Source organism: Engystomops pustulosus, chromosome 3 (assembly GCF_040894005.1).
Source record: "Engystomops pustulosus chromosome 3, aEngPut4.maternal, whole genome shotgun sequence".
NCBI classification, from domain to species: domain Eukaryota; kingdom Metazoa; phylum Chordata; class Amphibia; order Anura; family Leptodactylidae; genus Engystomops; species Engystomops pustulosus.
Window position 1 is genome coordinate 175,300,423 of NC_092413.1, and position 24,696 is coordinate 175,325,118.

General features: G+C 40.0%; 1 protein-coding gene across 2 annotated transcripts in view; it reads right to left on the bottom strand.

Annotated features, from left to right (window-relative positions):
• SLC9A9 (solute carrier family 9 member A9) overlaps positions 1-24,696 on the bottom strand; it is a 448,763-nt gene that overhangs the window by 184,161 nt on the left and 239,906 nt on the right. For both annotated transcript variants that reach the window (XM_072143078.1, XM_072143077.1), the window contains exons 10-12: positions 20,855-20,968; positions 17,162-17,273; positions 5,677-5,830 (exon numbers count right to left, since the gene is read on the bottom strand). In XM_072143078.1, the coding sequence (XP_071999179.1) occupies positions 5,677-5,830; positions 17,162-17,273; positions 20,855-20,968 (380 nt within the window). The remainder of the gene's footprint in view (positions 1-5,676; positions 5,831-17,161; positions 17,274-20,854; positions 20,969-24,696) is intronic.

Here is a 24,696-nt window from a genome sequence, read left to right on the forward strand (position 1 = left end):
AACCGTTATCATATTTTGATAGATCGGGCATTTTCGGACGCGTCGATACCTGATGTGTTTATGATTTTTACTGTTTATTTATATTTATATCAATTCTAGGGAAAGGGGGGTGATTTGAATTTTTAGGTTTTTTTATTATAATTTTTTTATTTTAACTTTTTTTTTATTTTTATTTTTACTATTTTTCAGACTCCCTAGGGTACTTTAACCTTAGGTTGTCTGATCGATCCTATCATATACTGCCATACTACAGTATGGCAGTATATGGGGATTTTACTACCCATACATTACCATGTGCTGACAGCACATGGTAATGAATGGGTTAACCCGAAGTAGCTTCGGGTCTTCGTGAGACCCGAAGTTACCATGGCGACGGATCGCCGCTCCCCGATGCCGTCTTTTTGAAGCCGCCGGCACCTTTGCCGGCGGCGATCAGCGGTGTTACCGGTAAGCCTTTGCTGCAATATGCAGCAAAGACTTACCGGCTATGGAGAGGGCTCGGCCCGCGAGCCCTCTCCATGTACCGGGACCCGACATGTGACGTACTATTACGTCACATGTCGGTAAGGGGTTAAAAACATGGAATAAATTAAACCGCTTGCTACACGTTATACTGGATGTCCCTACTCTATTACTGAAGGGCCTGAGGCTTGGTCCTAGTGTGCCTGCACCCACCGCTACCTTCCCTTTTTTTGTGTGCTGTTTACAAGTTCTTTAAGTATCTGTCTAGTTATCATCTCCTATAATCTGACCATTTATATATCTCACTTTTTCTCTATTTTTCAATCAATCTTCTATTCCTCTTCTACTGTATTTATCTCTCATATCCATCTCCTGTATATATTCATCTACTGTATATATAATATACTTTAAAGTTCTGCATCTAGAAATCTCTATCATCTTTCATATGTATCTTCTATCATAATAATTATAATTAATAATTCCTTTATTTACATAGCGCACACACATTACGCAGCGCTGCACAGAGCTCGTCACATCAGTCCCTGTCCTCAATGGGGCTCACAATCTTAACAACCTACAAGTAATTTTTTGGAGTGTGAGAGGAAACCGGAGGACCCAGAGGAAACCCAAGCAAACACAGAGAGAACATACAAATTCTTTGCAGATGTTGACCAGCGCTGCAAGGCTGTAGTGCTAACCACTGGGCCACAGTGCTGCCCATCAATCTCCCTATCATTTATCTCCTATAAAATTCTAAAGGAGCCTCTTACTGACTGTGACTGGTCATAAAATAGTTTTATTTTGGGGCTCCACTTTTAGTTTTGCCCAGGGCCCCACTTTGTCTAGAAACGGCCCTGTTTACAGGCACCAGCTCAGGTTACAAGTGACTTTGAGAGGCCTTATATTAGTAAAACAACATAAATGACCCAATTATAGAAACTACAGCCCTCAATGTATGAGAAACCAACTTTAAAAAGTTTGTTAACTCTTTAGGTGTTTTACATGGGTAAAAACAAATTGGAGGTAGAATTTACAATTTGTAATTTTTTTGGACAATACATTGATTTTGGCCAAAATTTAAAAATTTTAACGGATTAAACGGATTAAATTTAAAATTTAAACGGATTAAATGACAAAAAGCTCCATAAAGTTTGATACCCAATTTCTCCTGGGTATGCCAATACCCATATGTGGTGGTAAACTGCTGTATGGGCGCACAGACGGGCATAGAAGGTAAGGAGGCACCATCCAGAGCAGAGTTGCATTACCACATATTACAGGTTATAAAATGTACATTTTTTTAGTAAAGTGGACATGTGGGGGCTTATTATTCCCAGGAGGAGATCTGCTTTTCAGGGGGGGTCAATAGCTAATTGATGAGATTTTATTAACTCTTTCTTGGTGGGGACAGGAATATCATTAATTTTGGTTTAGGGTTTTTAGCTTTTTCTTTGTAGGCCGTTCACTGTACAATTAAAAAGAATATGTTATTTTCATTCTACAGGTCACCACGATTACAGCGATAACCAATTTATATAGCTTTCTTATGGTTGCCTAGTTTTGCTGAATATAAAACTCAGTTGTTGAGAAACCCTGTGCACCAGATAGAGGGCAAATGAGGGCAAACATTGGCCTGAGTTCAGCTACTATCTTTTCAATGGGCATTTGCTCAATGTATATGTCCTGGAAATTCTCCCAACAGAAAGCTTGAGCCAAAGTGCAGAACAGTGTAAAAGAAGCCATTGAGGAACAATTCACTGGCTAAGAGACACGGGTCACAGGTTCAATGGCATAAAGGGGAAACCCTTACAGCCAAAACATCTATTATGTTATTCTGATAATACATTGTGTATTTGGAGACCTGGTGTCAAATTCACCAGAGCTTAGTAAATTGGGCACATTGTGCACCATGGATGAGGGTGTATCAAGTCTGGAGTACAATGTATCCAGTTGTAATTATACCCCACATGTAGCATGGGATTTTACAGGCTTTAGTTAAGACCAAATTAACTCAAAGACAAGATGGCTACACATATGTAGACAAGCTTTGGGCTCATTTTGGATTTTATTGGAATCTCAGATCCCCAAAGGAGAAAGTCTGATACTGTATGGCTCTGTAGAGGACTATTAAGTCAAACAAAACATACAGAATATACATTTTACAGCGATGATAATAAACATAGAAACTAATAAACATGGAAACATCTGCAAAATACACTGAAGCCTTTGCATTCGAGCTACAATATAAAGCCTAGATACAAGGTGCTAATAATATACTGTACATCACAGGCCTACAGCTCAAAATATCCTGAGACAAAAGACTGTATTTAGATCCCACACAGACACTTTTTATGTGTCGTGCTGTCAAATCTGATTAATCTTGGAATCTATTTTCGTATAGCAGTCCGCTGAGAAGAAATGATTCAGTTTAATAAAATATTATATGTAAAATTTCATCTTCAGAAGCTTTCCTGAACCCACAATTGAATTCTTCAAAAATGAAATTACAGAGTACTGCATGTTCCTACATCACACAATGAGAACTGTAACAAACAATACACTTGTAGCTCGAGAACACTTCAAGCAGAAAACAACGTTTCCAAAGCTCTATGCACAATAATTACACTTGTGACTGATCGGTATTTCTCCTAAACAAATATTATAATACAAAATAATGAAATGAGACCATTGATGTTTAGCAGGAACCTATGGAGTGCTTGGGAATGAACGGTATTGTTATTGTATTCTGCACGGTACAATTGACATGTTCTTTTTTTTAGGTTCAAGAACAACATTCCTAAACCACAGGTTCCTGAACTAGAAAGAGGAGAGAAGAATTATCCAAAATGCTGCTAATCAGTCCCTGCTATTCCCAATATTGTGATAATTGTTTAACCCTCATGTACCAAATGTGTGGCCCCTGTGGCAAAGGTTGCTTTATGCATTGCGATTGTATGATCTATTTTGTAAATTTTTTCCCCAAAAAATAAATCGCTGCAAAAAAAAAAAGGAATATGATGTATGTTTATCATAATTACTTTATTTATCTAGCACACACAAAACAGTCCCTGTCCCAATGGGTCTCCCAATCTAATAAACTTACCAGTATGTTTTGGAGTGTGGGAGGAAACCGGAGGATCCGGAGGAAACTTGCACAAACACGGAGAGAACATACAAACTCTTAGCAGATGTTGACCCTTGGAATTGAACCAGGGTCCCCAGCGCTGCAAGGTTGTAATGCTAACCGCTAAGTTTATTTCTATGTCTGATAGAATTCCAGTTAAGGCTATATGCCAATGAACAATCATTTTGGACTGGTGCTAGCTGTTGATTTTACAGCTAGGATACAGATGTGAGTATTTCAATAGGCGCATACGCATGGCCGTAGATACCAGCAAACTGCCTGGGCTGCAATTTATAGCAAGTCAGTGGACATTACACATTGGTAACACATAGGCCGTAAATATCCATCACAAAACATTCATGTGCAGGTAATGTGATCAAGGAAAGGGCTGCATTTGAGGTCTCCACTAAATGATGGGTCCAGTACCAACAGTTTAGACAATGCAAACATAGAAAGTTCACAACAGATGCAAAAAGGATCATGATCAAAACATGTCAAGTGGGCATGGATGGGTGTGGCTGAGGGCAGAGTGGGCTGGTATGAGGCATTCCTGTCCCGAAATTGTAGAATCGCTATTGCCTGCGACCATTCAAGCCTGAACATTTGCCAGTAATAGCGCAATTCTACAAATTGTTCGACAATGCAGTCGGCTGCAGTTAAATATCCCCCCGTAGGCCAGATGGCCGTAAACACAGGGATAGATAAGCATGCTCGATCTTTTCCCTGTGCACGGCATGGTGCCAAACATGTGTGTGCACCGTACATCCATAGTGCCATAGATGTCTATGGAGATGTAATCACAGCCAGATTTACATCACCACAATGGCTGTGTGAAAGCAGCCTCATACTACCAGTATGAGAGTGGTGAAACTGAGAGGCAGGTCTCCAGCTCATTACTGACCAATACTTACCGTATATTCCTTCCCAGGCCACATCCAGGTGTCAGTTAATTTCCTGGTTCCTTGCTGTGAGTTTGTTTGCTCTTGGATTGATCTCCATTTGAGCCTTTTGGCTGTTACAACTATTTTTTGGACTTTGTTTAGGACTTTGACATATTTTTCTTATTGTGACTTTTAGCATGGATTTAGAGTATCTTTTGGCTAGTGATTTTGATCTAGACGCATAATCCTGGCATTGGGCTTAGCTTGGTGACTCTTGTAGTACTCCTTCCACTTCCCTAGCACTTTATCTAGTTTAAGGGACATCGCCCAGTTGGGGCCATCATTTAGGAAGTTCATTAAGTAGGCAGGGATAGTTTGGGGTGGTTATTCTATTCTTATGTATCACTAACCCTTTTCCATCCTGTCACAATTTAAGGCTGCCATCAATATGAGCACCATAAGGTGCATAGGAAACAAATTAGAAATCTCCTTAAAAATTATCCTTAGGATATGCAGCCTAAAGTGACGAGTCAACCAAGCTTGTTTGTTTTGTTACTTGTTTTATTAAACCTTTATTTAACCACTAGATTTTTGTAGCTACTGTCTACAAAGGGGTTCTGAACAAGGGGTCCCACCTGTCACAATAACTTTAAAAAAGGATTTCCCAATGTCCCATGTAAATCTTCTCCTGACAACTTTTTTATCTCTAGAGCAACGCTGTAGAATTTGGAAGACCGGTCTCACATTTTCTTGTCTTTAGTTGATGACTAATAGTGGTTTCTTTCTTAGCTTTATTGACATTACTTCTGTTTTGTCTCCTAGTTTAGCACTGGGGATAAACTTTACAAACCGAGAATCACAATCACTTTCGCTGCTTGGCAATAGTGAACTCAATAGCTGACAGTCTGACCCATAGCTGTCTTTTTACCTTTTGTATAGGGAATTCAGATGCTTCTTAGCATAAACCGTGCATGTCTTTCAGTGCAGTTATATGGTTTTCATATACAATTACAATAGAGTTTAGCAATGTTTTGGCAGCCGTTAAGTGAATTTCTTTTGATTTAATTAATTAAAATGTACATTAGCTCTTATGTTCATCGTCAGGAAGCTTTAATTTAGTGAATAACTTCAGGAATAACTACAGAAAAGTGGAAAGTCACAGTTCAGTTGCTAAAGTTTTGGAAAGTAATGAAAACATCTATAACTAACCTGATTTGGAGCCATGTAAGCATCGGTGTTGTACCACCTCCAAAAACCCACACTGTGAAGAAGACAACCAGCAATGTAGTGGTGAACATCATCTGTTTGGGCTGAGATTCAGTATCTCGGATAGCTAGTGCAAAAGCTATAGCACCACGTAAACCTGTGGAAAGTTGTGTTTTATAAATGAGCTTATGTAATAAAAAGAACATACATCAAACAAAATTATTTGAAAGAATAAACCAGAAGAATATTATATTATATATATTATATTATATCTGACATTTATACTGCATTGCTTAGTGTTATGCGTGAAAATGGTGTAAGACACATAGCCAGTCGTAGGTTGTCTTTGTAGATAACAGAAGTTATTTCTAAAGTAATAGTTCAGCATAGGGAGAAGCTGGTAATGTGTGTGATTTTAAAAATGTTGGGTTGTCATAAGAACCAGGATTAACAATAAAGCTTCATTACAGACACCTGTGATAACTGTTACAGCTGTTTATTGTAGCCTAGGACTAAAGTACAATAAATTACCAATATCCACAGGTCCATTTGTAACTTGGGGTCATCTGTAAATCGGGTGTTCTTAAAGAGGTATTCCCACAAAGTCAAGTTTCTTAAATGTACTCAGGATAACAAAATAACACATTCTCTAATTCACAAAAATGCAGGATTTCACAGATATAAGTTCAACCTGTCTCTATCAGTCCTGCTGCACACAATTTCAGTTGCCCCTAGAAACGACCCTGTAACTCTCTCTCTGCTCCCTGCACTCTAGCAGTGCCCCCCTGCAGTGAAGGATGGAGCTCACACTGACAAAGACAATGGGGAAGATTTACTTACCCGGTTCCATCGCAATCCCACGGTGCGTTGTCCGACGAGGATTCGGGTCTGGCGCGATTCACTAAGATTGTGTGACCGAGTTCCTGCATGCGTTGCTTATGCGCCGAGGTCTGCCGCAGTTCACCTGCTTCTTCCTGGTGCATGTGAGTGCTGATCTTGCGACACATTTCCTTTTTTAAATTCCGCGGTTTGTCACAATCTGTCGGGTTGTCCGACGGCACAGAATAGCAGAGATGTAGTAGGGCTGTGTTATTGTGTGCAATAGGCATCTCATGGATCTCATCATCTCTGATCGGTCTCATCTCTCTTTCTATGTGTCAGATACTGTGTTTTGTAAATGCAATACAAATGCCCACAGCTCTGCCCAATCACATATACATTTCCATGGAAACACATGAGATCAGTAACAAGCACTGGCGTTTTGTTTTGATGCAAGATACCAGGTGCTAGTTACAGATCACATGTGTTTCCGTGGAAACGCATATGCGATTGGGCCAAGCCCATCCTCAGGCATTTGAATTGCAATTCTTACAAATGCAAATGTGGCTGCAACCTCAGAAACCTGGAATTTATTGGTGTTGACTTTGCACCTGGTCCTGATGTCCTAAATTATCTGGAAAACCCTATGTAACTGACATTACAAAAATTCCAAATGCAGTGAAATTGGTGAAAAAATGCATTTACGTCATTTTCTTGTTGGTTTGGATTTTACGGCTTTCACTCTGCACCCCAAATGACATGTCTCCTTTATTTTTTGGGTCGGTACGATCATGGGGATACTAAATGTATATAGGTTTTATAATGTTTTCATACATTTACAGAAATTAAAACCTACTGTGCAAATAAATCTTCATTTTGCCATCTTCTGGCGCTAATAACTTTTTCATACTTCGGTGTGTGGTGTCATTTTTTGCAACTTTTGATGATGTTTACAATGCTTTCAAGGGGGTGATTTGAATTTTTATTTATATTTTAGTGATTATTATTTTTACTATTTTTCAGACCCCCAAGGGTACTTTAACCCTAGGTTGTCTGATTGATCCTACCATATACTGACATACTACAATATGGCAGTATATGGGGATTTTGCACATCATCTATTGCAATTTGCAAATCACAGATTGTAATAGGTAGCCTAAAACATAACTGTGACATCATTGTAACGGATTGCTACTCCCCAATAATGTCACAGGGAGCAACAATCTAAGCCAATATGGCTTAGCTTTGCCAGTGGCGATTGAAGGGTTAACACCCAGATCTTACTGGTGAATGTTTGCTACAAAATGCATATATCTGAGCAATGAAATAACAACATGCCTGCATGGACTTCTACTACCCTCCATGCCTCCATGCAGGCATGCTATGATTTCATTGATCAGATATATGCATGTGGTACAGTATGCCAATATTAAGATGCTAAAGGACCCGTGATAATGTCAGCCATTGAGGCTATGCCTCCCGCACTACTCGCTATAGCCATCCCTGGATACCAGGTAAAATTATAAAGTTGATTATTTGGGCGCAGACCTGATAGACATGCATAATTCACCAATATTTAGGTACAAATATTAGTTTTATTTTATACAAGCAAAATAATGTTTAATGTCTTTTACAGTGCATTTCTCTGATTCATTACCACTTGTCTTTTCTCCAGCGGGTGACATATTACATAAAGGTAATGTAACAATGCTCCACATTTCCTTCTCTCCGGCTAATGACCTATTCTTGACAGGCGGACACAATTGCATAGCACACTGTAGCCAGCGCACTGGCAGATAAATAGCCCCATAGGAGGAGCAGTCAGCAGTTAAACGCCTTTACAGACTTATAATTACAGGCAGAACAACTTGCAGGACGCTTATATATCAGTCAAGGCCGTAGTTCATCATGTAACCTGTTGTTTTACTAAATGCTAGTTTAGTGGGACTGTACATCTCACACATTCATATGCAGCAGGGATGTTCTCTCCCCATTCCCTTCCCATTATGCAGCATTTACCAGGACTGCTTTGCATTGATGTCAGGCTGATCCTTCAGAATTATAATATAGAATTACAATGGTGTTCTATGGAGTTCAGACACTACACATAGGCATAAGTCCTGATCATTATTTGTAGCTCTTGAAATACATTCCTTCCTTAAAGGAAATAGATATGTTGGTAGATTCATTGTGCCTGCCTCTGCCCTAATTAATAATCCTGAAACATACCTAACTTGTTAAAAAATATATTTTAGTAATATGTAAATTAACTGCAGAGGCTACTGGGGCGTGTAACAGCCTTAGCTCCCCGTGCCCGGCCAGGCTAGTACACGCCCCAGTAGCCTCTGCAGTAGGTTTCCTTTGAAAAGGAAGCTTGGTGTAGGGCAGATACCATTCCTTACCACCTACTTTTGAAGGTACTTTTGAGTCTCCTTAAAGGGGTTGTATAAAGTTATCCCCAAGCCACAGAAGCCAGAACCCTGAAGCGGGTCTGCTAACGCCCCAGGAAGCATAAAGTTAAAATTCTACTTTATAACTAAACTAACTTATTATCTCTTTTAATAAAGATGTGTCTATATTCACATTTCTTAATAAAACCTAGATATGATGGTAAATTTCATTTAATCCAATGTGATGAAATAACATGAAATCATTTAATATGTGGTCTGTAGATAGAACATGAAGTACAATCTATTCAGCTCCTCCTGCTCTATAACAGGCTGCCTGTAGAATGAACCCTATGTACAATCTCTATAGCATGCTGCCTGCATCTGCATGACTTTCTGTTCAGCTCCTCCTGCTCTATAACATGTTGCCTGTTGATAGGACACTGTACAATCTCTTCAGCTTCCACTGCTATATAGTATGCTACCAGTAGATAGGACCCTATGTACAATCTGATCAGCTCCTCCTGTTCCATAACATGCTGCATGTAGGGGTTTTTCCAATTTAGAATGTAATCCCCGAAAAATAGGATAGGGGATAACTTCCTAATCGGTAAGCATCCGACAGTTAGGACCCACACTGGTCATGAGATCAAGCCCCCCCCCCCAGTAAATAGGAGAATGAGTGGAGCCGCAGGTCTAGCATGTTCCCTGCTGCTCCATTCATTTCTATGGGAGAAGCTGAGGATAGCAGGATCCCCAGTTTCCTGATTGTTGGAGGGTTCCATTTACATGATAGCTGGAGGACGCAGCTGTTGTACCCCCCAACAATTTGGAAGTTATCCCTGATCCTGTGGATACAGAATAACTTCCTAAATTGGGTTGACACATTTAAAATATCCCTGAGTATGGATTTTGAGATCTGATACATTTTATAGCTTGTACAACATAAGCAACTATTTACAGGGGCGTAACTACAGGGGGTAGCAGCCATAGCAGCTGCTATGGGGCTCACAGTTTTAGGGGGCCCGGGCATCTAGGGGAATTGGGTGTATATACTCTATGGGGGATATTTATCATACGCTGGCGCTCGTGCTCATGATAGCCCCGCCGCTGCAAATTCGCAGCCCGATACATGAAGAGGCTTCTGCCTCTTGATGTATCGGGCTGCCAGTTGCGCAGCGTCTTTCCTACGCCAGGCTGGCGTAGAAAAAAACGCAACCGGCGACTTTTCACGTATGAAAAGTCGCCGGCAGCAGCGAGTGCGCAGGCGCGGGGACAGTAACGCCCCGCGCCGGCCCACTCCAGTCCGGCCGCGCCCCCCGTTCGGCCGGCCGCGCCCCCCCTTCATGCCCCTTCACGCCCCACTGGCGTGAAGGTGGCGGATTGTGAAAAATAATCGCAAAAGCTAGCAATAAGCTAGCATTTGCGATTATTTCAGGGCCTCTGCGCCACTGGCGGTGCGCAGAGGTCCTGATAAATATCCCCCTATATGTGTGATGCGTATATGCTGTATGGGAGTGTATATGCTGCATGGATGCAAAAGGTAGTATATGTATTGTGTATATTCTGTATGTATGTATATATGGTGTGTATATACTGTATGTATATTTATGCTGTATCTGTGTATTCGTATATAAATGTGTGTATATATTTGAGTGTATGAATCTGTGTGATTGTAACTCACATGTGTGAGAAAACAAATATGTTCATATTTTTAAGGGGACCCCATTCAGAATTCTGCTTAGGGGTCCTGCCTCTCCTGTTCTTACATTCTTACATTATTTGGAGAATAATACTAGTCCCATAATGCAGCTGGGCTGTATGGAATCTCATGATACTGTCCATTTCACAGAGATCTTATTGGCTGTAAATACCGGTGTGATTGCAAAGCACAAAAGAATATGTTGTCTATTTCCAGTCTGCATCTGTGTATCACTTATCAGGGCTAGAGAAGGCTGAAAGGTAGAATGGCTGCAGAATTGATTGCAAAATGGTAAAGTCATGTTAAATAGGCATCAGCGCTGATGCACTCTGTGGTGCATGGCATTATATAAGGAGAGCGAGAAGGTGGGAAGGGTCTCCTGGATGAGATTCTAAATGTGACAAACAAAGAGCTTGGGGGAGAAACACAGTACAAGGCCAGACATTGGAGAATGACAAGGGAATGCTAAGAGAAAATAATAGATGACTGCAGGTCGTTGATAAAGACAGATTCCAACCTTTTAGAGCCTTGAAAATAGCTGCCAGACACCAATGCAGATAAATGAAAGAGCAGCTTCTAAAAGGCAGATATCGGATCGGATTGTGCAAAGTGCCTAAAAAAGCTTTAAAATGGTGGAGCATGGAACATTAAATATGAATAAGGCGGATGAATAAAAAGCAGGAAAACAAGTCTGTGCATTTCATTAGCAATGTAACAGAGCAGCCAGTCATCTCACTGCTGTACTTGTAAGACGCTCAATAGCTGGCATCTCTCTGCGCTTTGGATTATTCCAGATATGTAGATAATTGTGTAATGGCAGAAGATTTTATGTCTCCCATTATATGAAATACAATCCAAAGTAGGATTTAATGGATAGATTTCAGGTTTTTGTTAGATTTCATTGCTTTTTATCACTCTTCCAATCATCAAAGGCGATTTCACGGGGAAGTGTTGATTTAGCCAGTAGTTATACGATATTTGACATGGCATTCTGAATAACCAAGTCAGTAAATCTGTCTTATTGTGGCAGGTAAGAACTTGTTTTTTACTTTAAGGTTGGTTACAGACAGTCATATTTGGTCTGGGATAAGCAGACTATTGGGTGGACATAAAACCGAGTACTGTGCAAGGAGCAGGACTGCTGAATCATATTAATCTGTGAGTCACTACCCTACGGGATGGCATTGATATGGGTAGGCAGAGACTCACTGCATCATCAATGGCTATGGCATTGCAGTCCTGCTCCCTCCACGGGGCTTCATCCAGGTAACGGAGTTGCCACACAGTCCCTATTTAAGAGAAAAAACATCTGAAACTGGCCTTTCACTGTATCCACATGCTCCTGTAGCCACATTTGGCTTAATCCTCAAAAACACAAGGAATAGCCAATAATTGGCACAATTGTCAAGTGGTATCAGAGGCACGTATCACTATCATGTTTTTACTGGCCATCATGGATGCCCCTCAAAAAACGTAAACCTCCTCCCAGCTGTAAAGTATATGATTTTTTTATGACTTTTACTGTGGGACTTAATATTCTGCTACTCATAAAGGCCAGGTTTGTAACAAACGTGAAAATACCCAATGGCCCACATTTATTAAAGCCTTTGCTCCAGTTTTCTGGTGGACTTTGAACTAGAAAGAACATGCAAGAAGTATCTACAACACATATTTCTGCACATAAAGGGGCATTTCAGTGCAGAGTCGGACCGTGCGCCACATTTATCATGCAGAGTCTGACAGAAATGCGTTCTATGTTAAAGATGCACCAAAAAAAAGTTAGTGCACTCTAGAGGAGCAGGGGAGAATCTGTCGCACACTCCACAGGGAAATGTGGGCCAATGTGTTATTTGTTAAATAAAAAAATGCTTAATAATCTTACCTTCATTTCATTTAAATGAAATGCAACACCCCTGCCAACGTATAGGCAAGGGGCTGGTTGCGAATAGGGCCCTCTACCTGTCAGGATCCATCTGGTGAGCCTGCGCAACTCACCCAAGGGATAATGCAGAGAGAAAGGCAATAGACTGCCTGGAATAGGCAAATGGGTGTAAGATGTTATCCAATTAACCAAGTGGCTGTATTGTAAACTGGAGTGTGAATGGAGAGGTGCTACCACCTGACCAGGGGGAGTATAAAACCCCTGTGCAGTGGGAGCACATGGTCTTAGCTGGTCTTTGAGCACATGGACAGAGTAAACAGAGAGACAGTGTACAGCACACCTTCAGTGCTGCCACAAATACCAATCCCAGGAACTGAGTCAGGAGACTCTAATCCAGAGCTGCAGCTTCCACAGTTTGGATACAGCTCCATCTAAATTCTCCCAGCGTGCATCTACTACCAGGCTGGTGCATTATTCCTGAGGACCACTCTCCACGTCCACTCCAGTACCAGAATCCGCATCTGCTGTTTGACCGTTCTAGCCCGTTGCCTGCTACCCGTTGTTCAATAAAGAACCGTGGGTTGATTTCCACAACGTTGCCTCCGTCCGATCCCTGATATGGCTGTCTACCACCACGGGCTTCCAAATCCATTACCCAGGGACTTAACTTACAGACACTCAGGGGTTGCCCCAGGGAGAAACCAGTATTTCAGCCTCTCCCTCCATATTTCTTGCACACACCACCAGCTAGAGAGGCCCACCAAAAAGGCTAAGCACCGGTGGGGATGTTGCAGAAATCTACCATCAAAATCCATTATGATAAACTAGGGACACTTACTCATAGCTCCAGGCACTTTGACTGTGGTAATCTTCTTATATTATTATTGATGGCCTTCTTCTTCTAAAATCAACTTTTAAAATTATACTAATGAGCCTCTCCATGCTGTAGCTTCACAGGCTGTTACAATGTTTCACCCTCCCCTGCTACTTCAGCACTACCCACTTGTAGTTACCACCTATATTACTGACAGGCAGCCTATTAGACTTTGCCAGAGACCGATGGCGAGGATGGATATTAGGTCACCAGCTGTCCTGAAACAATCGTAATGGAAAGTGCCAACAGAGGTTAGTGAAACACTTGCAAGGAAGCTCAGAGTAAAAGACTTTTTCAGCTCTCTTATTCCCTCCCTGCACGTTGCTAGCATAGGAGTAGCAGCAGGTTGGGAGCTTGATAGACGATGAATAACTGGTGAATCAAAACCCATCTATTCACGTTCTATAGAAACAGGACCAACTAATTAGGATGATTAACACGCTCATAGCCAGCGGAGTGGAGACATATGATAAGAGTACTGCTTCCACTTTAACGGCCTGTGATATTACATTTATTAGTTACATGGCCTGTTTGCAGCTCAGTACCATTCAAGTCAATAGATCTTCAATGCCAAGCACACCAGGACAAAGAACATCCCCCAATTATCGTTAATTACAAAGGAGCACCAAAAAAAATTAAATCTGCATGTAGGAATGGTTGTCAAATGCTTTCAGATCATTTTTTTTTTTAATTAGAAATCAGTGAAAAATTATTTTAAGCCATTTAATTTTAATTTTCTTTAAAGGAAATCTACCACTAGTCGGTAGACATATTAAACTACAAATGCTTACCTATACTCCTCTTGATGTTGATCCCGGCGCTTGTTTTCTCTAAGCTTCACACTCTGGGATCACCTAGAAAATAAACTTATAATTAGCAGCCCAGAGTGTGGGGTGAGATGTCCGGCACTCCAGGCTACTAATTATTCACGTCTCTTGCATGACGTCACCTCCCGCTCCCATACTCCCAGCCACACATCTTGACCCCACGCTTTGGGCTGCTAATTATAACTTTCTATGACGCATTTTCAGCAAGTCGATCTCACCACTCGTATGCCAAGAAAAAGAAGGAAACTTGAGAATTGACTACACCATCGCTGATTTTTCATCCCTAGCCAAACACCCAATCCGGCACAGGAGCCGGATAGGAGTGATATAGGAAGTCATACCTCCCCGCTGCAGTCAGGCTATTCAACCAACAAGGCCCTGACGGAAGTAAGTTGTGCTCCCCACCTAACCAGTCCCTGCAGGTCCCATCCATAAGCTGCTGATCATTACTTCTCTTCTTTTTTAGTCTTCTTTTTATCATTTTTTTTTCTTTTTGTTCATTTATCTGTACTCTCTCTACTAGGTTGGGAATTCTGTGAGCCCTGTGATTCTAATAAAGGATTCTAATAAAGGATTATAAAGGAGCCCTGTGATTCTAATAAAGGATTATTTTATCTTAATGCCACTAGCCATGGCTTTCATTGGCCAGGGGTGTTACCTTGACCAATCACAGCCATGGCTAGTTGCTAGAGGGTTAATTTGCTGGATTGGCTGTTTGGCAGCCAGTCAGGCAATATGTGTGCTCATTTTTTTGTACTGGTTCTATCATTGACTTTATTGGTAAGAATATGACTGGAGGTCTAGGTTTTCTCGCTGTTCATGTTGCGATCTGCACCTGAAAAACAACCCTATTTATCATGCAAGTAATATTGACAGTAGTAAAGATTTGTGAAAAATGTCTTCCCTTATAGGGCAAAGTGGTAACCCTTTGCATGTATTAGAAGACTCGTATGAATTTGTGACTTGATCACACTGTTTAGCTGAAATAAGGATCTTCCAGATTTTTGTGAAATAAATCACGCATAATGTGTAGCAAATATTTCATTTTCTTAATTGCCTGTCCTCATTACCGGCATCTTGCAAATTGTAATTAGCTACTACATTAAGATGCAGAGGCAATGTGCTGGCTATCCTTGTGCTTTCTGTAGGATCTACTGCATTTTTGACAATATTATGCATATTTTACATGTCTTTCAAGTGTAAGTGAATAGAACATTAGGGGAAGAAGCGAGGAATATAGAATACTATATCCAGCCACTGACAGAAAAACAAGAGGCAGATTCTAAGTATTCCATGTCATGGACTGGAAATCACTAAATATGACATTTCTGTTCATTAGCAGCAGAAATATAATATCTATGTTTCTGAAACAGAGTTTCTTTCCCTAATAATCCTGTAGACTGTTGGACTTACCATGACTAGAGCATTGATCATTGCAGATATAGAACATACATATATACACCTAACAAGCCTAATCCAATGTCTAGACAGTTACATATGAAGTTGCTAGGCTATAAATTATTTACGTAGGTGTCAGAAAGTAGTTATATAAGAGACATTTATTCATTATGGGTGAGCCACATTCTAAAAATGTACTTATCTCAGCAAGTGCTTTGCATATGGTCTATTAGGGCGATACAGACAGGGTCCCCTGCTTCACCCCTTATCTCTGAACCAGGATAGAGAGCTTCTGCATCCATCCATGTGTAACGCAGACAGTCATTTTAATACTTGCATGTTAAGCTACACTGCAGTGAAAATAATCAGCAGAAACCTGAACTGATGTTCACTTGTTACACTAAAATAGATGTCTTATTTAACCCTTCAGGACAATGATTTTCTATGTTTTGTGTTTCCGTTTTTGTTCCCCCTTCAATAAGCCATATTATTTTAGATTTTTCCATTTACAGAGCCATATGAAAGCTTGTTATCTGCAGGACAAATTGAACATCCAATTGTGTTGTAGTTGGCAAGTGCTTCTCCTCTTACCCTAATTATGCACTACTCCAGGGAATGATGTAATCACTGTGTTGTCCCTGACAGGCAGAAGTAATCAATCGCCGCACCATCCCCCAGCTGCTGTGTATGAGTCATCCTGTTCAACCTGATTAGTCCTTTCTGGACAGTTCAGGAAGCTCCTTGTAATGTGCTTATGCATAGCAGGCAGTCTGCACCCTGCTTTCCCAAGGCTCTGAATTTTATAATTGTTTTTTTAACCAAACCATTAGGAACAGGAATTAAACAAGATATGTTTCTGCATCAGTGGAGCTATAGCTTTCTCAAGGTATGTTTGGTTCACAATGTATAAAAACAAATGGTAGATTTTCTTTTAGCATCATGGGTTATTAAAAAACTTACTCCCAGCCAGTCATCCATTGTTTCTATCTAGCTATTCACCTGCATAGACTATTTGGGGCAGATTTACCACAGCTTGTACACCTGAAAACTGGCGTAGAAGCCTTTAAAATAGGCACAATTCCAGGTGCAACAGAAATCCTCATTCACGCCATTTGGCATGGAGGGATGTGAAGGAGGGCATGCCCGGAGGCTGACAGGTGGGACAGCGTGGGACGTTCTCAGTGCAGGCTATGGTGCAGTTCCATTCCAGGCCGCACCTTCTTATAAATCTGACGTTGCAGGGGTGCTAGCACCAGGCTAGAGGCTCCTAAGAAATTCAGCATTGCAGGGGAAGACTGTTCAATGCACATAACAGGAAGTGGGGATAGGGGGTGAGTGTGGAGGGGTCCCCCAGGACTCACCACACACTGCTGGCATGGAGCCAGTTAATGTGAAATAAAGTTTTATAAACTACTAAATTGATTTACAATGCTGCAATATTAAAATTAGCATAGCATAGGTTAGTGGTTCCTGGTGACCGGTTGGTTTTAAGGTAATTATTGGGACAAAGTCTGTGGTCTACATGCAAAAATATGAACAACAATGTTTTGTGTATGAAAAATACTTCATTTTAGGAATCAAGGTGTTATTTGTACTTACCTGAGAACATCATCATGTGTTGAAAATTCCATGGAATTCTTCTTTTACGACCCAAATTCAAGAAAAATGTAAGTGGATATATGTTACAAGCTCTCGCAACAAAGATTGATATCTGTATATCTTGAATCAAGGAAAAAATGCACGGACCGTTGAGCATTTCATTTTCAACATCACAACATAAAAATTTGTGGAATGACTATCATTTGTAAGATGCAGAATAGTATAAATCCTCCTATATGTATTGCAAGCTAATAACATGTTAATTCAGGAAAACCAGTATGACATTTAATTTTCACTTATGAACAATGCATTTTGGGGCATGTTCCCATAAATTGTCAACAGCACATGCAGAAGTTTTCAAATATACTCTATATTGGCCACGGACTTGTACAGATCAGTAGGCCTTCAGTTTTACCCACAGGTGAAGATAGCTTTAAAAATGGTTGTTCTTTTATTACAACCACTATACAAAAGCTCTGAAAATGACATGTTCTATACACAATTGTATTATCTAAACCACACAAATATACTCTACAATGGCCACACAATTGGACAGCTATTCATTCAGTTTTACCTTCAAAACAAGTTGGGTTTTAGTACTGCAGTTTGAGTTCTGCTACATAAGTAAAAATCCTGGTGTATACTCTGCAGAGGGCTGAGTGATTGACATCTTGCTCTCTGAGTCACAGGTGTGTCACAGGTACCAATGACGGCCTGTAAAACCAATCATCTGCTGGGGTGGCGTCCAGGAACTCTATTTTAATTCACTGGCAACTGCATTCAGTGACTGTTACACAAGTCTTCTGACTCAAGTTATCTATATACTCTACTGCTATTTGCTGTGTTTTATGACACTTTGCTTGTGCCTTTAACTAGTCCTTTGACTATTCTATTGCCTCATGATTTGTTTTATTTATTTATCTGTCTTTCTTGTTTGTCTGTTTTTCTATTTTGTGCATAAACCCATAGCAGGGACCATAGCCCAATTATTGCCTGTCATTTAGTTAAGGGTCGACAAGTAGGCAGGGAGGTTGTGAGAAGCAAAGTAGGTTGTACATTTTCCCTGTCTTAATGCATATAGAATTTATTATCATGCTATTGACAATGTGGTTTGCGGGGGTAAAACTAATATTAGCAGGATATTAATTTGGCCCATCAACAATACAATTGAAAACCTAGCCAAGTACATATGTGCCCTTAGCTATAAAGATCAATCAATGTAACACAAATGGGCGGTGGTCTGCTCAATACCGATGGGATATTATACTGTAGACATGAATAGTCTATTCATATACTTTGGCCGGAAACATACAGCAATGTATCCACATGTTCTGTAAATTTAATTTGTATAAAAGTATAAAGTGAAGAGGTGAAGAAAGCTTTTGAAATGTTTGTCCCATTAGGAAAACATTAGGAGAAAGGCCAAGTTGTCTCATACATGGAACATTGTAAATCTTGTATAATTAGTACCAGCGATGTGAAATAAGAGTTTACTTTGCAAAATTTTGTACAAAGTAATTTAATCATGATAAATCTAGTTATTCTTTCTTACACAATGGTGACATTTACAAAAATTCAGTCAGTCTATTAATTGTTAAGTGTCAGGGTCCAGGGGTAGTCGACCCACTGGACCACCGCGGAGGATGACGCAAGCCGACACCTGGGACCGGAATCTAAGTGGTATATGGTTTTCACCACAGCCAGCCGCAAAGTGTGTTGGACTTGCTGCGGCGTGGTACCACCAGGTCATTCCATAGTGATGGCAGCCTAGGCGAGGTACAAAGACGAAAGGCAGAATCGTGGTTGGGGACAGGCAGGAGGTCGAGACTGGCAGCACAGATCAACATCAGGAACAAAGCAGGAGATCAGGGCAGGCAGAACACGATCAAGGTCAAGTACAGAACCGGGAGGGTCATGGGAGCACCTGTGACATTAAGCTGAATGAAAAACAATCTGACAAGTCTAAGGGTTGAAAAACAATTTGACCTTTTGGCACCATATGACATTAATGTGGCTACAGCACTAGGACATCCCACGATGCATATTAATCAATCTCAGGTCTCAATAGAGTTTCAAGGTGCCCTCAATACAGCAGATTTTGACATGAAGTCCATCTAATGTACAATAAAATATTGGTTAAACACACCGATCTGTAACTAAACTTACAATGTTCACATGTTTAAAACAAACAGGGGGACATTTACTTACCTGTCCATGGCGCGATCCCCGATCCGGAATGTCTGACAATCATGGATTGTGCCGTGATTCACTATGAGCATGCACCAGATATCCTGCATGTGTCTCTCGCATCTCAGGTCCGCCAGAATTCACCTTCTTCTTCCCGGGTTTATGTAAGTGCATGGCTTGTGACACAATTTAAATGTTAAATCCCACGCTTAGTCCGAATCAGTTGATTGTCCAACAGCCCGCCCAACACCCCCCCCCCCCGCATGAAAACTGTGCCAAAATGATGTGCCAAAATCCCATCACATGCGCCAAAAACCCCTGCTAAATGCGGCACAAAATGGAAATCGACGGAATATCTGACAATAGTGTGTACCCTTAGTAAATAAGCCCCACAGTGTTTTCTAGCATTCAGGTAAAAACATCACTTTATTATAGAACTTTAAAAACATAATGGCATCATTGCCCAGTATGACACTTTTAAAACCCAGTTGGTTTTTAGTTGTAACATAGAAAGTAATGGCTGATTACATATATATAGTAATGCTCACATAAGCATCAAAAAATGACTAAACAACAAAAAACACAGAGTGGATTAACATGAAGCATTAAAAAATAGAATAGTAAAATGTATAATATGATAATATGAACATACATCTAATACAACTAGAAGTAATGTACATCACGTCTGACTAAGTTCAAGTACCCAGGTTTGTAAAGAAAGGAGCTAGTAAGCCTCTATGTTAGTCCCCTTTCAGGCTACCGTACATGGCAGCTGTATATTAGCTGTACAAAGGGCAGCTAGCACACAGCCACCATAGGAGTGCATTGTGCACAGCATGGAACAGTGAGCTGTCACTGTGCCGTTGCTGGAAAAAAGATCATGCTGTACATATGGCCTGGCAGCATGCCTCCCTATGGAAAGTGGAGGTGTGCGAAGTGCTAATCCTTCCATCTCACAAGCCGAACTTATGCTACACCAAGGTCCGGGCCTAGGCATACGTGTGTGTGAAGAGAGTACTCCTACGCCTTGATCGGTACACTCTTTCAAAGGAAGTGACAGACAGGTGCAAGTGTGATCGTGTCGGAGCTCAGGTGAGCTGAGATCACACAAACTTTGTGTTTTACAATTTTTGCATATTGGTGATATTGAACTAGCTCAAAATATTCATTAGAAAATTTGGCGTTGTAAGAAACGAAGACCCTGTACATTTTTCAAAGGTAAAACACTTCCCTTCATCAAAAGGTATTAAAGACATAATCTCTGTTTAATGCCATAGACATGGGGTTAGGTTTTAATCAAAGAAGAAGCACGTAATATCAAACCTGCGACGACCCTGAAAGCATCTGAAAGGAAAACCACACAGATTTAATTACATTTCAATAAAACGGGTTTTGGATTAACATCGAAACTTGGATTATGTTCTCTGATTTTAATCTCCAGTCTTGACTTTTAGGAAAACAAATTCTGACTGGCCAATTTGTTAGTACTTTGGGATAAAAGGATACAACTGCTCCACATATAAAGAGGGCGTTAAAGATGTGGTTCTGGAAGGTGAATAAAGCCAGACCCATGTAACAGAAGATGAAGTTTTCTGCCAGGAAGTTCATGAATTCAAAAAGCTGAAAGTAAAGGAAATTAATTTAAACAATTGCAGTGTACATTTATGAGCATACAATGGCATGAACACGGAGATGAGGTAACATTGTCACAGTGCACATGCGTGTATGATAAAATGGCTGGAAGGCGAAATCCCATTCCCATTATAATTACTCATAAATAAGAGATTCTGATTAGTGATTAGGAGACCTAGGACGAGTCAGCCGAACCTGGCATTTAAATGCTGGCAGCACATTCCCCTCACCACATTTTAGCAGGCACATGGGCAACGTCATTTAAACGGTGCCGATAGGCGTGACGCATTTGGAGAGTTAACACCCGTAATTGATGCCAACAACCATCAAGGGTGTTACCGGTGGGTTTGAGCCTGAACGCCAAACCCAAACTTCTGGCACAGACCTGATCAATGTGGTTCGAGCCTGGTTACCTCTAATTTTTATTCATTATGTCTCATCTTCCCTTCCTTCCAGTAGGCTGCGACCAATGTTTTGTCATTTCCAAACATCACAGCCAGTAATAACCACAGTCCGCTGACTCCTGTAATATCAGTCCAAGTGACCAGCAGGACTACTATGTGGTCTATATTTTACTACCTTCATTTTATTTGACGGGCAATACAATGTAAAACAGATTATTTTTAAAAATGACACCATGTATCAGTGAGATGTAAGGACAAACAGGACAATGCCACAAATATGCATGACTATAAATTCATATAAGGTACATACCAAATTGAGTATTAGAGATCCATGTATAATGCAGAAGCTAAGGAAAAAATGTAAGCTACATTATAAGCTAAAATTGCTCAAAAATAATAAAAGGGCACTCTCATTGTATAGGTTTATGATATATTTGCAGGAATTGCACATAGGAACCAATCACAGCAAATCATTTGCACTAAACTTTAGCTTAGTGCATAACTTCGTGTATGTTTACAACACTCTCTTCATTTTTTAACAGTGGGTGGGATCATTGGCATATTAGGACAGATTCACACGGAAGTGCAAATCATCAGTCAGCTGATTTTTGAGTGGGTCAGTACCAATGAACATCATTTTTATGGACCATGCAACCAATTTGTTAAAAGTAGAGCATGTCCTAGTCAGAATCATTTATCCAGATCACTCCTAGGTATCGGTTCATAAGAAAATCTGAAAAAAATAGTTTCACAGCTGAGAAGCGTTTAGCCAGATTTATCAACTCATTCTAAAAAATCTTCACAAAATTTTCCACAATCTCACTCCAAGGGATGGCATAGGCAGCGGAGTTACACTGTGTAAAGAGTATATTAAAGGGAATACAGGGCTGAAATATAATGAAAAGCCTAAACCATATGGTATGTCAGGTTGATTTAAACTGCTACAATTAAATTAATTAAGTATCTAATTAATTTCCACCATTTTATAGGGACATAAATGCCTATAAAACAATGAACGGACACTTTACATTCCTTCCATAACTCCAGTTTATAAACCTAGCAGAGGACATGAATAAGTTACCTTTTGTGCTGTAAAAGTTACTGTAACAATTGTTATCTACGAGGCTTTGTCACGTCTCCTGCACAGTGAAAGCTAATTCCTTATCTCACCAGAACATGCTCTCCTTACCAATAACTCCCGCCGTTGACTTAATGGCAATTGCTTAATTGTTTCGCTTTCTTGCCATTCTAGCTTTTATTTCCAACTGAGATCATTACTTGCCTTTCATGATCAAGCCATAGCCATCTATTCAATTTATCAGAGAAAAAATGATGTATATTCAAACCTAGACTTTGAACTTGTAGAAAAAAGCAGATTGGTGGCAGCTAGTGATAATACCAACATAAAGAGCCCTTAGCAAAATGTGGAGATCATGAAGTAAAGTCGTCCAATCACTGATATTGTGTTATTCCCATGGATTAATTGAGTTGAGTAGTATAGGATAAAATAGTTAGTTTACCTACCGGTGTAAGGGAGGACAGACAAAACAGGACGGTAAGCCCTAAGATCCAGCCACCAAAATGCCCTGCTATATGCCTTGCCTCAACTTGCATATACTAAATGGTACAGGACAACCTTGTAGATGGTCTCTCCCTATGCAAAAGCAGGGACACAATACAGTACAAACAGACAAATAACACACAAGAATAATCAGCGGTCCAAGTCACAACAGAGATAGGCACAAAATCACAGATACAAAGAGATAGTCACAAAATAAGAGCCAAAATCTAATAACCAGCAGTACATATAACACTCACACAGACAACAGAGCAGGTAAAGTGAACTTTTAACAGGCAAGGGGCAAACAGAACACATGATCACAAAGAGTTAACTGTTGCTGATCCAGAGTAGATAGTAGCTGGAGAGTAGATGGGTGTGGTGAATTCAATCAACAGCCCAGTAACTAAACCACTGTTCACACTGGTCAAAGAAGGTTGGATACAAAGAATTTCAATGTCTCATCCGTCTTACTGCAGGGACCAAGGAAGCCAATGCAGATTTATACAAGTATGAATGACTGGAAGTCTCCGTACACCTGTGAAACAGCGCTGTCTATATTTTGGAATCTATTCCATGTGGAATAGATATACTGGTCTACCTATTATTCTACATCATGTCATTAGGCTTTCTGACACAGTCATGTTTGGTTTGTGCAGAATTCATTTCTTTGCACAAACCTTTTCAGCCATTTTCAGTTAACCACTTTGCATTTTTACAAAGCTGTGGAACACCTTTAATAACGTGATATATATATTTTATGTTGGGCAGTACTTGGGTAAGCACACAACAAGAATAATGCTGTCAAAACATAGTAAAGGGGTTTGCCCATGAAAGAAAATTCTCAAATTTCAATCTTCTAGTGATGTTTACACAATAAAGTTAATTTGTGTTGCATGAAGAATAGTGCAGCCGCGCCTCTATACACAAATGTGGCCCGGACACTTCTTAAATACCCATGCACAGTTTTAGCGTAGCGTACGTTTCTGGCAATGGAGCCTTTCGGAATGTGGCCTTACAGAATGTGAATATAGCCTTACAGACATTGAAAAATATTATAATGTATATAAAATGCTTCAAAAGTTAGAAAGAACGTACGCTAGAAAGAACATGCAAAGTCCGACAGAAGACTGGCGCAAAGCCCTTAGTAAATGTGCCCCTTATGTTTCACCATTTTACATTTCATCGGGTCAGCAATACACTAGTACTAATGTTTCTCCACTAGAACGAAGATGCAACATTTTTATGACATCTCTATTAATATGACAGTGGACCTATTCCTGAGAAATGCACAAACTGCATAAAAGATCAAGTGCCAACAATCTTCTGTATTAGCTCAACCATCTGCCACTGTTTTCACGATTATTACTCTTAATAGACTTTTTGACAGTACACCCAGCAAAGCTGAATTTATATGTTAACTCTCAACAAAGCCAACAAAGAAAGATAATTTCTTTCATACTGAAATATAAAGTTGTGTATTTTACAGTAAGACATTGTTATTATCCTATTAATAAAAGACACCTTTAGAATTTGTCAATTTAGACTAAATACTATTATATGTCAGTTTTATTTTCAATTGGATAATCTCTGGAACACATTATAGTTTAACATTACCATGTCAGATTGATGGACGCTCATTGTTTTATATTACATTTATTTATTGATTTATACTGTTTTTTTAAATTACTTATGTGATAGAATGAACAAAAAAATAACCTGGAACACATGGGTAGGAAAACTTTTGAAGCATT